The sequence below is a fragment of the Ammospiza nelsoni genome, chromosome Z (genome assembly GCF_027579445.1).
Source record: "Ammospiza nelsoni isolate bAmmNel1 chromosome Z, bAmmNel1.pri, whole genome shotgun sequence".
NCBI lineage: Eukaryota > Metazoa > Chordata > Aves > Passeriformes > Passerellidae > Ammospiza > Ammospiza nelsoni.
The window spans coordinates 35,197,569-35,213,527 of NC_080669.1; the positions used below are offsets into that span (position 1 = coordinate 35,197,569).

General features: G+C 34.5%; 1 protein-coding gene across 3 annotated transcripts in view; it reads right to left on the bottom strand.

Moving 5' to 3' along the window:
- The window catches only part of VPS13A (vacuolar protein sorting 13 homolog A), a 107,459-nt gene that overhangs the window by 33,575 nt on the left and 57,925 nt on the right, over positions 1–15,959 (bottom strand). For all 3 annotated transcript variants that reach the window (XM_059492794.1, XM_059492793.1, XM_059492795.1), the window contains exons 39-50: positions 14,896–15,128; positions 11,824–11,916; positions 11,004–11,360; positions 10,175–10,276; positions 8,709–8,867; positions 8,329–8,590; positions 7,299–7,459; positions 6,120–6,223; positions 4,546–4,843; positions 2,997–3,392; positions 2,090–2,194; positions 1,851–1,997 (exon numbers count right to left, since the gene is read on the bottom strand). In XM_059492794.1, the coding sequence (XP_059348777.1) occupies positions 1,851–1,997; positions 2,090–2,194; positions 2,997–3,392; positions 4,546–4,843; positions 6,120–6,223; positions 7,299–7,459; positions 8,329–8,590; positions 8,709–8,867; positions 10,175–10,276; positions 11,004–11,360; positions 11,824–11,916; positions 14,896–15,128 (2,417 nt within the window). The remainder of the gene's footprint in view (positions 1–1,850; positions 1,998–2,089; positions 2,195–2,996; positions 3,393–4,545; positions 4,844–6,119; positions 6,224–7,298; positions 7,460–8,328; positions 8,591–8,708; positions 8,868–10,174; positions 10,277–11,003; positions 11,361–11,823; positions 11,917–14,895; positions 15,129–15,959) is intronic.

The window sequence follows — 15,959 nt, forward strand, 5'->3', positions numbered from 1 at the left end:
GAATTACAAAAGAACAACCCTACAAAAGAGCAGACCAAGGTTGTCACAACATGGATTTTTAGAGACCTCCTATCAAAGGGAAAAATATCGACACAATGCAAAAACAGGTTTAGAAGGGGATACAAATTCTTCTGTTGACTAGTACACCTCTATTTGGTAAACTGCCATATCTAACTTTTCAGAAGTTTTTAGGAGTGATCCTAAGATCACTCAGGATCTTAGTCTTCCCTGGATACTTTATTAATGAAAGAAGACTAAGATTTAATCAGTACGATTATGAAACACCTAAGAAACACTGACATTTGTGGGACAAGTGAGAAAATCCTGTAAGCATACAAATAAAACAGCCAACATGGAAACCTAGGGATGATACATGCAGAAGGTATTTCAACTACCAAAACTACTACCTTTGAGTAGTTTTTGCAGAAATTTCAGAACTTTTTGCAAATATTTTAGCTCATTCTAATAGCAAAGATATATCAAATATAAACCACAAAACAAGAAGTAATACCATCTGACTATATTTCCCAAGAGTAAGAAATTAGATATGAAGTTGCCTATACTACTACACATACACCGCTATAGTGATGCAGTCATTTCAGACCTTTATCAATAAACTAGAGGAGGAATCATACATGTAAACAACACAAAAACTATGTAAGGCCAAGCAAAAAACCTTGATTCAGAGGAACATAAGAATATTAAGAAATAGAACGAACAGGCAGGCGTATGACAAACAGTCCATTGTTGAGTAAAAGTAAAGGAAACAGCCTCAGATGGCACTAGAGGACATTTGAAGTGACTATGAGGAAAAATTTCTTCACTAAAAGGAAAGTCTGGCATTAGAATAGGCTGCCCAGGGAAGTGGTGGAATCACCATTACTGGAAGCGTTAAAAAAATTGTGGATGTGGCATTTGGGGATTTATTTTTGTGGTGATTTTTTTATGGTAGTGCCAGGTTTGTGGGTGGACTTGATACATTATCTTAAGAAATCTTTTCCAAGCCTAACAATCCTGTATTTCTAGGATTCTAAAGGAAATTAACTGGGCCTTCAACCACACTATTTTTTAGGCTAAACTGTTTTGGATAAGGCTCTAGGGAAGGGGAAGGATTCACTCTTCCCAGAAGGCACTACAGATCACTTACAGCATTAAGAAACCTCCAAACAAGCACTGCTTTTCCTACATGTCCTGCAGGAAGGCATGATGGCCCCAAGACCCAAAAACACATAAAACAAATTGTGTGATACTGCAGTGCAAACCACCAAGATGCACACGAAGTCTGCAAAGTCTCTGCAGCACAGACAAGAACCCTAAACCCATTTTCACACCACTTGGCCTGAGGGTCAGGGATCTCTTTCTAGGAAGTATGAATTGAGCACTTAGTAGCAGAAGTGAGACTCGACCCAGAAGAACCATTTGGATCACTCTGGACTGAATCACATGAGGGAATTTCTCCCCATACCTAGGTGGCTTCATGCATACCAGATCAACCAAAATATTCTACCACATACCACTGCTAAACTGAACAGAAGCTCCACTGCCACTGCAGAGGGATAATACAGTAATAATATAATATAGGAGAGGTCTTTTTCTCAGACTATTTATGATACAAAGTGACTGAATAAAAAATTCCAATTACAATGTAAACCACCTCTACAGTATGTCCTAATTGAATACTGAGAAATGGTAAAGGATACAGATCATTTATTGAAAAGGCATGGTATAGTCAAGCATTGTCATGGAACACTATATATGGCTCACATTTTCCATTAGAGAGAGAGAGAGTGTTCAAACCAGCTTTTTCACCTTAGTGAAACAACTTGGAATAGGTTCCATTGTAAGTTTACCTGTTGCAAAACAATGGGAATCCACTTTTCCTTGCCCTCTTCAGCTACTTCCAAAGTGTAATTACTTCTATTTGAAATCATAAAAAATGGAGTGAAGGTTACAATTCTGGTAATATTGAAACTGCTATTATTTATGGTGATACCAACCTGTGAACAGAAGGACATTATTTTAAGTACACTTTTTAAACCACCTTTGTATCTCCTGAAAATAATTAATTTGAAAGATAAATTTAACTCACTTGATATTCCTTTTTATGACTCTTGCATTTCACAGAACCATGACTTCCAACAGTGTCCAGTGAAAATGGATCAGACAGTTCACTGTCAGTTACCCGAAGCTGCGCCTGTGAAGAAGCACCCGGAATTAATTTTCAGTTTACAAGTCACTGACAACATTTAAAATTACATATATAAATTATGCATAAAGATAAATGGAAATACTGGTGTTTCTATTAAGAAATCAAGACATAACAACTGCCAGTATCATCTCATAGATGTATTTTCTACCATGCTTAGTTATAACCCATGTGGAAGAAGTGTTGTAAGTATAACACAATTCAGAGGAAGCAATCAGATAAGGATTCTTTAAAAACCATCATAATTAAAATTTCAAAGGAAAATCAATGCACTCTTGTAATCTCTTTCATATCATTCATTCATCAGTAATATTCATAATTCAAAAACTAGGGAAACTCAAATGGTGAACTTAACCTTAGCATTCTACGTACCCAGAACCAATCTACCAACCACCACTGCAAGTATTAATTTTCCATGTAGCCTTCATTGCTCCAGTACCGCAGCTTTACATTTCCTACACAATTTCTCTGACTTATTTGGAATAAGAACCTTTACTGATGCAGTTTAAATGTAAAAGGAATTTGTTTTATTTAGAAAACAACTTCTCTGTGAACTACTTCTTTCAAAGTGAGGATCTCTTCCTTAACAATACCTCTGATAATGTAAATTTCCTATCTCAAGCATATTGGACTGCATGCTTATTTAGAACACTGTTTTTAGACAGAGATATTATAGGTTTCGTGCCTTTTACAGAGCACAGGATAGAGTAAACACATTTTAAAGTGTAAAAATGCTTTCATACAGCAACATAAGGGAGTATACAGCTGTGAGGTTTGCAAAATACAATACCTTGTTATTTTGAAGGAAGTTTTTAGGCTGGAAAGAAAAAAGGAGGGGCTTCTTGTAATCTGGAGGATGCTTGCGGTGAATACCATCTGCTTTGTATTGTAACATTCGACCAGTTTTATTCACCATCCAGTAGGGACTGTGAATTTGTATTACCATCTGCCCAGTTGTGTAGGTCACGTGAACAGCAATATCCAGCTCAGTCTTATCCAGCTCTGTGACACACTGAAATGTTGTGAAGCTGATATCAGGTAGATTGCTTTTTATAAGATACTCGCTTCTCCAGTCTTGATCAAGATAGTTAAGCAACTGCAAACCTAGTTTTGTTTGGTCCAAGACTGCATTATGAATCTGGGCAGAACATCCTTCTTGTAGAGTGTCATATTTGTTCCCATTTCCCTTAAAAAGACAACCAGACACCAAACAGGATACATTTTCATGAATCATACACAAAATTAATATAAACTTTTAGTTTTTAATTAGCTCTAAAAATTAGGATGCAAGCTATTTAGGCACAATTTTTAAAAACGTTTTGCACTACTTAACTATGCTATTTTCCTGAACATCTGCCTTAAAACAGTACTTTGCAAAGAGAACCTTAATGCATGGTCATCAATATTCAACATCAAAAAGCCCATCTGTCATCAAATTCAAACACACAACTATTCTTACATGACAAATTTCCTCAACACAGTATTTTCTTCAGTAAATTTAAATTTGTAAAAGACATACAGAGCTTGTTACTTCCACACATATGGTATAAGCTACAGGCTCCAGTCCTAGTAATTTTTTTTTTTATTAAATTATTATTTACTTGTGGTGAAGTATTACTATTAGTGTTTTACCATTACTACTTGAGTTCAAATACTAAATAATAAGATCATCTGAAAAAAAAAATCTGTCTCCCAACTGTATTTCCATTATCCCAAGCAACATCAATAAGAAGTGGGACACAATCCAGATCCATACAATGAAACCTACAGTGTTGAGGAATCTGTCTACACTGCATGTTTTAGGTATTTTACTCAAGTTTGTCTCTCATCTGGCACTGGAAAGAATGCCTATTAACAGTCTAAGTGCACCTAATTGTTTAATTTCACCTGGAAATAATTTGAAGTCCAGCAGTAAGCTGCAGTTCAAGCCAAAACCTGGCAAAAAGGCAGGTCTGAGAAAAGTATGCTACTGCTGAAACACTGACTGCACATAAAATGCTAACATAGGGTGATTCACCCGAGACATTTTTCACAGAAAAAGCTGCACTATTTAATTAGGCTGAAGTTGCACTTGAGCGACTCTCACAGGGCTCAACTTGTACAGTGTTAAGTTTTCTTTTGCATATATATCTAAAGTATGGCTTAATAACACCACATTTCACATTCTGTGATATTTCAATTCGGGAAATATAGACTTTATTAGACTATATAAGACTTGCCTTTATAAGATTTTGCTTAAAAAATACTCCATCAGAACCCCTTTGTTCTAATCTCCATTTCAAATAGCTTTCACATTTTAAGTGGGAAACATCACTAAAATTCAAGCATTATACAATTACCTCTACAGAGTAAGTTATTTGGTAAGGAAGAAGATTGCGGAGAAGAACAGAAGGCCATAAATGAACAACATATGGAAAATCCCATTCATCTTCTGCACCTAATGAAGTGGTCAATGCATCTTTTACAGGAACAATATTGATGATAAGTGAGTGGTTAGTTGACTTCACAGATTGGCATTTCCTTTGCAATAAACTGTCAACATTTTTCATAATTTCATCAAAAGTAATTCCTTCACACATATCAAATTCTGCACCCACTCCATTTTCATTGGCTAGTGGTTGCAAACTCAGTACGGATCTGTAAATGAAAACATTTTTAAACACTTAACATGTGACTGAATGTTTCAATTATAAAAAAGTACTGTGCAACAGGGACATTCTAGTATTATTTGTATTTAAGAAGATTTCTAGCAGTAGTTCATTGCCTGCCTCTATCTTGATTAAAGGAGGAATCAAATGATGGACTGGCTCCCAAAATCTCATACTATTTTAACAGTTGGGTTTTTTGTTCCATACCTCCACATGCTTTCCTTACAAAGAAAGGGTTATTGGAGAATCTTATGAAGAGACCTGAATTTCCTTACAGGTGCTGTTCTGTTCCGGTTCCAAGCTTAAGGCCGGGATCAACAACTTACTCCTAAAACCAAGGCACAGAAAGTGCCCTTCTTTTCAGTCATATAAAGCACCAAGTTAGTTCATGGATTATTTACACACATGGCTTTTATAAGGCAATGGCTTTAATATAATACAACTGCTCTGAACAGTTTTAACCCATTTCCTGACTGCCTAGTGGAACTCATCTGTGCAAGGAATCAGAACATCACTAAATCTCATACAGATGGTTAGAAATATCAAAGAATTAATGAATCTACAGTACAACATAAGTAATAAAGGAGATATATAGCTTTCACTATTAAAAACGAGGAGAGTGTTTGGAAGAAAACAGAAGGAAAAGTCTCTGCAACCATAAAAAAAATCCATCAAAGCAAACCTACCTACATAAAACTTTGTTACAGTTCAACTAAAGTTTACATTCAAACTCGTTGCAAATTTGTTATTAGCTTGTGATAGTAACATAGTTATGCTATATGCCAAGTTTTTCTAAGGTTGATGAGTCTTTTTTACGTCTTTGATAGAGTCTAAATGTATAGCTTTTAATCTCTTACGTCAGAGTAAGAGATTATCAAGAAGAAGAATTATCAAGAAAATATGAAAAAAATTAAAAGAAGCCTTTTCAGATAAAACAAAAAAGCTGCATTAATCACCAAACATCACCCACTAAGACTGCAATCACTGTGTTCCAAAAGTACATGAGCTCAGATTTTTAAAGTAGCTTAGCTAATTTAACTTATTCATAAAATTTGATTTCAAAATCCTTCCAATTCAACAATTAAATAGTACTCTGTTTAACTTATACTACATGCCCTGAAAAGATCCTACCTAACAATGACAGCACAGTATTATTTCAGCATTAGGTAGCAAGGGTAAACAAATTTTTTAGCATAATTGTATAGATACAATAATCAAAAATGTAGAGACATATTCTACAATAAGAGAAAAATACAATAAAATACCTGTAAGAAGAAAAAGGTATGTTGAATTCATTTGCTGGTGAAGCAGTCCCTAAACATCTTCCTTCTTCAAAAACATTTAAAGGGATTGAAAAGTGATTCCTTATCTGTGTAAAATAAAAATCCAGCAACACACATTAGGAAAAACTGTAAAGACAAAGTATTTTGAGCTTAACAAAGCAAGTCTGGGAAGTCTTGTTTTTCATCTTACCCATATACCATTCAAGGTCAGTATTTCAGAAGAACTGCCTCTAAAACAGCAAATATTTTAAAATTACCTGGTTGTGCAGTTCAATGCTATATTTTATTTATGAAATAGATATGTTAACTGCAAAAAGCTTTTCAAGGAGAAACACAAGACTCCAAAAAACCAAAGGAAAGTAAATCCCAGCTATATGGTAACTTTCCAAACAGTGGTGTCCTAAAAATATAATAGATACAAGGTTCAAAAATCCATACAGTGGAAGTGTAAGGGAAGTTAGAAGTTTCAGGTTAAATCCTTAATGTCCATTCCAGGACACTTAGTTATCTTTCTTGCAATTTATTTATTTTTATTTATTTTAGGGTTAATTTAATTAGCTCCTAGGAAAAAAAAAAAAATTAGAAAATAATAGTTAATTTTGTTACTAACCAAGTCATGAACCATTTTGAGTGAAAAAAAGCAATCGAAATGTAACAAGAACACTATCTCTATAGAACTGCAGTATCTAATTTATCACTGTAGCTATAAACCATATAATGTCTTTCAAAAATACTATGCAATCAAAAAACATATATACCTAAAGGTCTCACTTTTCAACTGACACTGTACTAAATTTGAAAATAACATATCAATGGTACAGGATGAAGAAAATGAAATAACCTGACTGAAGCATAACCTGTGGAACCAAGGTGAGATTAAATGAAGTTTGATTAGTTCATACAAAACAAATAGTTCAAGACCAAAATTACAGTCAGTATTAGTTAAAATTATTAATTAATTGTCCTGACCCAAAGTCTGATTGATGTCTACCAGTCCATCTGTCACTTTAAAAATGGTTTTTATTCTTGAAAAATCAAACAAAAAGCAGAGTTATATGGACCATTCAGAGAAGTTTTAAAGTATATTTTTTCAATGTTTATTTAAAGACTACAGGATTCTTTTCATTCATTAAAAAATTAAATGGATGGATATATAATGACCTGAATAGGGGAACGTATAGTTATCATCTTGCTTCCTTCAACAGTGTCAATTTGACTGACGATGGATCTTTCAACACCTGATTCCTCGTGTCTCACTTTGTAAATACATCGACCCACTTTAGTCAACGGAATCTTTTCCACAGCAGAATGATTATGTGGACCTAGAATTTACAAGAAGAGACATTAAATGCTCAAAAGGAGCATAAAGAAAGAATTGAAAGACAAAAATGTGTATTCAATAGAAGTTTCTGTGTCATTCAACCTAAAGAATAAAAAAACCACCTGCCTGACAAAAAAGTACAATCAGCACTCTTAATACGCTGCCCTTGCAGTGTTACTAAGGAAACAGCAAAGATTCTTTTCTTGCCACTAGGAAGAGAGTAAATGAGTCTATCACTCAAATATTTAAGTGGGTTTTGCTACTGCAAATAAAATTAGTGCCTCACAGGAAATGTTTAAAAGATATAATAGCTTATTAACAAGGTACAGGTATTATATTGTAAAAACAATTCATCAAATGGTCAAGTTTGAAAAATTGCCAATTGCTACAATAAATCAATTTTAAACAAATACACCATTAAAAATAGCTGAATTTTAATTTTAGCTTTAGCTATGGGTGTTTAAAATTATTTAAAACAATCTTTTTTAAAAAACATCCATTTTAAGAGTAACTTCCATAAATACACATATATACAGAACTCAATTTTAAAACAAAAATTATTTTCAGCAGCTGAATCCTGCAATAAAATATAAATGCAAACAAATATCTGACTCAATAAATATTATTACATAAATAATTTATCACAGCAGAAAAAAACTATGCTGCATAAATTAACAAGTATGATTATATATATAACTTTAAGCTGTAAAACCTAAAGCAGGATTTCAAATACTGCCATGCATGTAGAATTCAAAGAGACACTCCTTTCATGTTATGTTGTCCTCCAAAATTTATTGACCTGTACAAGACACTGTATTAAGAATGATAAACATTTACAAAAACAGAAAATGTATGAACTTTAGAACTTACATATCTGAATGTAAAATCTCTTGCTACTCAGTGTTGTCATTGCTGTGAACTGGTCACTCTCACTTCTACTTCTGACAAAATCCATATTTAAACTCTCTTTGTCTTCTAAATGAAATATTTTTGATCCAAATTCAACATTAAGGACACTAAAGGAATCACTAGGCGAGACCGTGATGGGAACTCCTAAAGAATTTATTATTACAAATGGTGCTCGTTCTTTTTTGAAGATGTCTGAAGTTTGACTGGCTGCTTCAGCAAATGCCTAGAAAGCAAAGAATCAATACAAAACATAAACACACTGAGTAAGACTTCACCAAGATGATCTCTGCAAGTATTCATCTAGCAGCTCCAACACCACATAGTTAAGAAATCTTTCTTACCGTGCCCAAGTTACTCAACATTTGCAGTCCTAACTTGGACAGTGTAATGTTCAGCTGGTCTTTTGAGGAAACATTTATTACTGTTTTATATTCTGGAACTTTGTAGTTCTCTTCTTCTTCATCATCTGATTCAAACAGCACTTTTTTAGCCTTCTTCATCTGAAAGGAGATGTTTAAAGAATTCTTATCTGACCACTAATTCTGTAGAAGAAAGTTTCACCTCAAGACTTTCTATGTCTCCCTTTCCCATTTCTATGTCCTGCCACAGTTTCCCTTTTTTGTTGTTTATGTTTTTATTCTCAAATAAAATCAAAGAGGGAGAGAAGAAGACAAGAGACAACTTATATACTCAGGATGTCAATGAAATTCAAGTAAGAGTAACAAAATTTATGATTATTCCAAAGTAAAGAAAATACATACTAACTACTAACGTATGCAGTAAATACTGAAAACATTTATCTCAACCTCTTGAGCAACACTGTGTAAAATGTTACACATAATTGCCTTCCTAGTGTTAAAACAGTCTGCAAATTTAGTCTTTTTGTATTTCCATAAATCAAATACCTATTTGTTTTCATTTGATTGAAAGAAAAAATAAAAAGCTCTGATGGAATATGTTTCTCTAGCCTTCAACACTTCTGGAAATTATGTATTTCCAAATGCTTTATTTCATATCAGGGTGAGGTGAGAAGACATGAGGTTTGACTCATTATCTTTTACCTCTTTCCTGTATTATGCCTTGTACCTCTCTGGAAAATTGTCGGGGGTATTTCTAATAGCAGTTTCTTAACTGCAGTATCTCAGTCCATAGTCTTTATCCTCCTGAGGCTATCACTGTAGAAAGTTTTTGATAATGATAGTCCTAGGAAAAGGGTAGATCTTCAGTTCTGTGCAACCTCTCAGGTTAAAAATACTTGAACAATTTTGAAAAATTCAGGAAACAATGAAATGAAACAGTTAAGACGGAAGGAGGAAAATAAAAGGTACTTCCCATTCTTTGATAAAGCCTTATCTAGTTTGAGACCAGAATCTTGACTGTTTCTATGGAAGATGAAAATTAGGTGGTAAGAACACTACTCCCACAGTACTCTATGTGCTAATCAACAGCTATCAGTTTTTCCAATACAATTTTGCTATACTACTACTGTGGAACAAGAGCAGTGGCTTGTCTTTCCAAAATAACTGAATGCATCATTAGCATATGGCCTAATAGGACAAACTGATATAAAGCTGTTAAGATTACCTTATGCAACTAGAATAAAATTTTGCCACTTGAAAGACAATATTTAACAGATCTGAGTGTCTGGATCTTTCCTCATATAAGAAGTGGTTTCACTTACTATTTGGGAAAAAACTCCCAGTAACCAACAAGGAATAAAATTGTTAGATGAGTCTCAGAAATGAAAGGATTTTGTTTTTTTTAAGGTATCATAATGTGATATCTGAGCTCAGCTCTGAAACTATACCTTGATTTCAAGAGTCCAGGGCCTGAATAAGTCAGTCTTCTCAACTTCTAGTGGTTCAAGCAAAGGTTCCCACACACCAAACATCTCATTAAAATAATGTACCTGTCAAAATCCAGAAAGCAAAACTTAAATAAAAAATTCTGATTTACAGTATATTAATTATTTTGGTAATCTAAAATATTAATAATCAGATTGCGCTTTCAGCAGTTACCTTAAGATGAAACAAATGCATTAGAAAAATAAATGAGGCAGCTAAGTTTCTACTGCAAAGTCCTTTCAAATAAGTGATAAAAATTGTGCCACTTAAAATACAATTTCGGCTTAAATGGTAGGTGCACTGGAATTCAAAAATACTACAAATAAGGAAGAATCTACCTACAACAATCACTGAATTTTGTTACTAATTTCCAAATATGAGTCCATTTGGATGTTTTATGAACAAAACTGTTTTATAGAAACAACACATTATATATTCTACTGTAACATTAACTGAAGATTATTAGAGACTTTTAGCCAGCTGCCATTCCAACATTTAACACTGATGCAACAGGTCTTTAAGAACTTGCAAAGAGTGTAAATGTGAGGCTGCATAACACCAATTACTGTGCCATTAATTAACATTACATCTAATGCATTAGATTTTCATTCTAACTTTGCTATCTTAACCCCTCATTCCCATCATGCTCCCACAACACATATTTGCAGGAGTTTAGTCACCAAATATTTGGGTTATTTTTCTTTTATTGTCTAAATAACTTGCATGTAAGATTTAGACAATAAGGTTTAGCATCCTAGGAAAACTTCTGTTTCTTTATGTAGGATTCCTTACCTCTAGCTCAAGGCGAGAATGTAGGTTGATTAGAGTACTCCAGTTCTTGACTTCTCCAACAAACGAGGACTTGGCTAAAAGCATTGGCACTGTTCTGTGCCCAACCCCAGCTTCAAGTGTTATAAAAACAGATTCTATATTAAGTTTCAATGACTCTCCTGTGGGAACTAGTTCAGTCTTAGGATTTTTATCTCCATTTTCATTAGTCTCTTCAAGAAACCACATTTTCAGATTTTTTATATCTTTCTTATTCCACAAGTCAGGAGGAATTTGACTAATCTCTTCTTTCGTTGTTTCTGTAGTTTGATAAAGCGCTGATGTAATAGTAATTACTGTGTTTATGATTATTGGTGAAACCTGCAAAAAAGAAATTGGAATAACTGGAAATGAGAATCTAGTACAGAAATAGCTAGATTCAGACACAAAAATATAAGTATGTTACAATAACAAAACACTTCCATTTTCTACAGGACTCTCATTTGAACATACTTCCCTTCCACAAGCAATAGTTCAATCTTTTCACATTTGCTATCCCTGCCTTATTTCCAGATTGAGGCTTTCTAAACTACTTCATTCAATGATTTATCTGAACACTTCAAAACTTTTCTCTGCACACCAGGCATTTAATAAAACACTGATTCAAAACTGAAGCATAGTGACACAGTTGTTTATTTTCAATTTTATTCATTTTGACATGCTCAACAGGTAAGTGACCCAATGAAGTACAGGAACAATTCCCCACTTCAGTCATTCCTGAAGCAACTTCATAGCCTGCTTAGTGGGAAGTAGAAAATTAAAAACATAACACAAGTCTACTTACTTCTATTGTTAGAGATTTAATGGTTAGATCAGCTGTTTGTGGACTAGTACCTGACTGTTTCATTTCAAAGAAGAAGTCACAAGGCTGCAATACCTATACAATAAAGTAAAAATATATGTCATATATAGAGAAAAATATTTTTATAAACTTGCTTTGAAATCATACATAAAAAAGTTTTTTATATTAATGAAAGGTTTTCTTCCTTTTTACTGAAAGAAAACTTACCCATATTTGGTTTTTCAAAATTAAGAGAAATCTGAACGTTAGTAACATGATGAAAGAAAAAACAAGTATCCAGAAGCATCACCTCAGCCATTCTCAATCATTAAAGTCTGAAACGTCAACTACAATAAAATACATTACACTTCAGTAAACCCATTCTTAGGGTAAAGCCTTCTGATACCTTCAATGCCCTGCATCATCATGTCTCTGACTTCTGAGGAAAACCCGTTTTTCAATTGCAATGCAGCAATGACACAGTTACAGTTTTCCTGAATAACAATACAGACATTTGAAACACGATCACTCAGTTCCAACTTTGTTTTGCAATCAGTCCCTGAACATTTTCACTTGCCAAAGTTTACCAAATTAGAGGTATGCTATAAACAAAACCAACGCAATGTTATTAATAGAGGACTCAGAGGCAATTAGACTATACTGACACTGTGCAGACAGGAAAATTTGCTCTCAAATCCCCATCTGAGATGGTCAGTCTTTCAAAAACTATAATTTCAAACCATATTGATGCAGCAATCTTTTCTGACATCTCTGTCCATATCTGAATCAGATGCTGGAGGCATAGATGTACCCTGAATTAGTCTAACCACACTTTTCCCAAATAAGTTTGATCTAACAGAAGTTTTTGTCCATAATATTGTTTTTACCCTACTGCTCGAATTACCTTGTTTTCTTTCTCTGTATTACATTCAGGAATGAAAAATAACAGATTTCTCTTTAGACCAACACACATATGAGAAATACACAAAAAAACCCTCATCATTCATGCTATTTTAAATCTGGAGGTTAGTTTCCCTATTCGGCATCTGGACATGACACTAAGGGATATGGTTTAGAGGTGACTATGGTAGTGCTGGGTTGAGAGTTCGATCAAATGATCCTGAAGGTCTCTTTCAGTTTTGATGATTTTGTCATCAAAAGGATGAATTCATCCAACCTAATTGCTTTCTGTCTTACATTACAATGTAAGATGTATCCAAAGGTATGTACTCTATCACCATCTTCATAAGCTGTTAAAACCAGGTGGGACAGTGTTCTTTATCTCCTCCACGACTCATCTCTCTGGGGTGGAGGGCAGGGGGAGAGAGATAAATTCTCCTAATGGGCCATCAAGCCTCATTGCATGACTGATAAAATCACATCATCCCACTGTGAGATGCTGTGCCCAGGGAGAGGAGCCAAGCATTTCTACCTGGATACAATCTGAGGTTTGAACATCACAAATGGCTACTGGATTCTCAGAGGCCAAGAGCTCCATAGCCACCACAGGACCTTCAGAGGAAGATCAAACCCTTCTACAGGATCACTGCCTTCAACAGAACCACATCTGACACACCAACAGGATTGCAGCCACCAATTAATCAGACTGCTACCAATACCCTAACAGTTGTCAGGTTATATTCTGTCTCCATCAGTGTTTCTGCATTATTAAATGTATTTTAATTCTCCTATTAAATTGTATTTCTGACTTGGGATCTCCTGGTGGCTTGCTTCCAAACTAGTGTACTTTCCCAGAGTAAAATTAGATTGTTTACAGAAAAGCCTGGGTTCAGAGGTTTGCTTACACACACTTTCAAAACGAGCAGTTATGCTCCTACCTAGGTTTTTTTGGGTGGTTTTTTTGATTTTTCTCAAAAACATTCTGAATCTTTCAAGGAAGGTATTAAGGCACTGAAACTAGTGTCCTCTGAAGTATTTTTCCCTATCTATAACACAAGCATTCTGTCAGATTCAGATCTTTTTCCCTGTTTCTACAGTCTGAGATAAGAGATTCTATCAGAAGATATTCCCGTAAGAGGGAAGATTTCATGCCCAATAGCTTTCTACAAAGAAAGTAACATTTATGCCACGTTTGCCTGCCACAAAACCAGAAGTCGAACAATTTTGTATTGTGGCTATCAATGCTAGTGCATCACTTCCGAAATGACTACATAAACATTTTAGTGGAATTAAAGACTGGGTAAACCCAAGGAGTAAACTGAGGTGCTATGATTCTACCTGAAACTCAGATGAAAAGGAAGATCCAGTTCTTTCTGCTTACAGCTTTGGTCTTTCCTACATTACTCCATAAGTAAGCAGGCAATACAGAGAGCTGAAAAGTTTTGCTCTTCAAAATTCCTCTGTGGTCTGAGAACACGAGTAACTGTTGTATATACAGCCAATTTCAATTTTTTTCTTTAATGCAATGATATCATCACAGAGTTAATTGAGGAACAGTCTGCTGTAGAGTCAGGAAAGCTGCAAGAAGCTCCAGGAGTCAGTGCGACTTTCACCTGGTCAGTAACTAACAAGTCTGATTCTGTTGCCAAATATAAATAGGCAGCTTTACTATAACAGATCTACAGACCTAAACATAAAGGAATTTATGAACAGCATACAGTAAGTACATGATTCTGAATATGCACTTCCCTCTTTTTTTCCTGACACCGTTATTCTCTTACATATTCTCTTTAATACAAAGTTTTAGACTGACAGCACTCCAAATTTATTTTACGGCATTTGACATAGCATATGCTTACAAAATTGTATTTATTTGGCTTACATGTGAAATGAAAGATAACATTATACTCCTTGGGGCTCTGCATTGTAGCTTGTCATACAAAGCAAACCCCAATGCCATAGATCAAGACAATGCTTTAGGTGTATATCAGACAAAAGAGAATAAAATCAACAAAATGTTAGCCACAAAATTTTACTCATACTGTAAATCTATAGTACTATATTGTAGTATACATTTTAACGATGAACATTGCAGAAATTATCTGTATTTTAGTTACACAGCACCTTTTAAGTTACATGGCACCTTTTAAACACACAGCATGGTTGCAAACTCACCGTAGTAATGCTCCCTTTCCTTTCTTCTGGAAGAAATGGGCATGCTTTTATCTGTATTTCTCTAACAGCAGCTGTCATGTTGTATCTTTCAGGGCTATTTTTAATGAAGACCTCACACTGTGTTGTAACCACCAATGCAGGAGCATCACTTCTAGTTAAATCAGCCACAAACACAATCTCTGGATTTTTAACAACAATGTTCATTTCCATTGTAGATACAGGCTGCACAGATGCTTCAGAAATATAAATAACATTAGTTTACTTGTTCAAAGATTAAATCTCAATTATTTTCTTGTTGATTTAATTATTAATATAATTAATTTTATAATTAATAACAATAATTACAATAATTATATAATTCTTGTAACTTATAGGGAGGCACTGACTATTCAGGGCAACAGCCATTTCTAGCCTCTTCATTGCAGACACAAAACCACTTAACATCTAATTGCTCTTAGATACAACAGAAGACTCCACAAAGTTTCTCTGTCAAAATGAAAAGGATAACCACTGTTGAATGAAAATGACAAGTATCACCACTGTTACTATCTCTGACATTAATAAATGTATCAGCTTCACTCCATACCTACATCTGCCAACTCTGATAAGAGTTTTACAAAAATGCTGGGCACATTTTCTGCTCTCTGGAGTAGCTCATTTTTCCACGGGAGAATAACGCAGCATTACTGATGACTAATGTAAACACTTGCAATAAAAATACACTTTCATATAAGACTTCCTTTCTGTTCAGACTTTGAGCATCTGCAAATAATCACAAAAGGCCTAGCTGACAGCAACACAACTACAATATTTAGAGCACAGGAAAACACCACCAAAAAACCAGGGACTTGCTTTGGTCTCTGATGACAACTACCTGAGGCCTGGAAGCATAAAAAGAGTATTTCCTGCTCTGATGCTCTAATTGACCAATTTTTGTTGTCAGGTACTCAAGCTAAAAATCTGTTTTCTGATGTAGGAAGAAATGCACATCAGTGGACAACTGAAATGACATTTTCAGGCAGCAATATCAGGCAGGCCAATTCCACATGTAAGCACAATATATA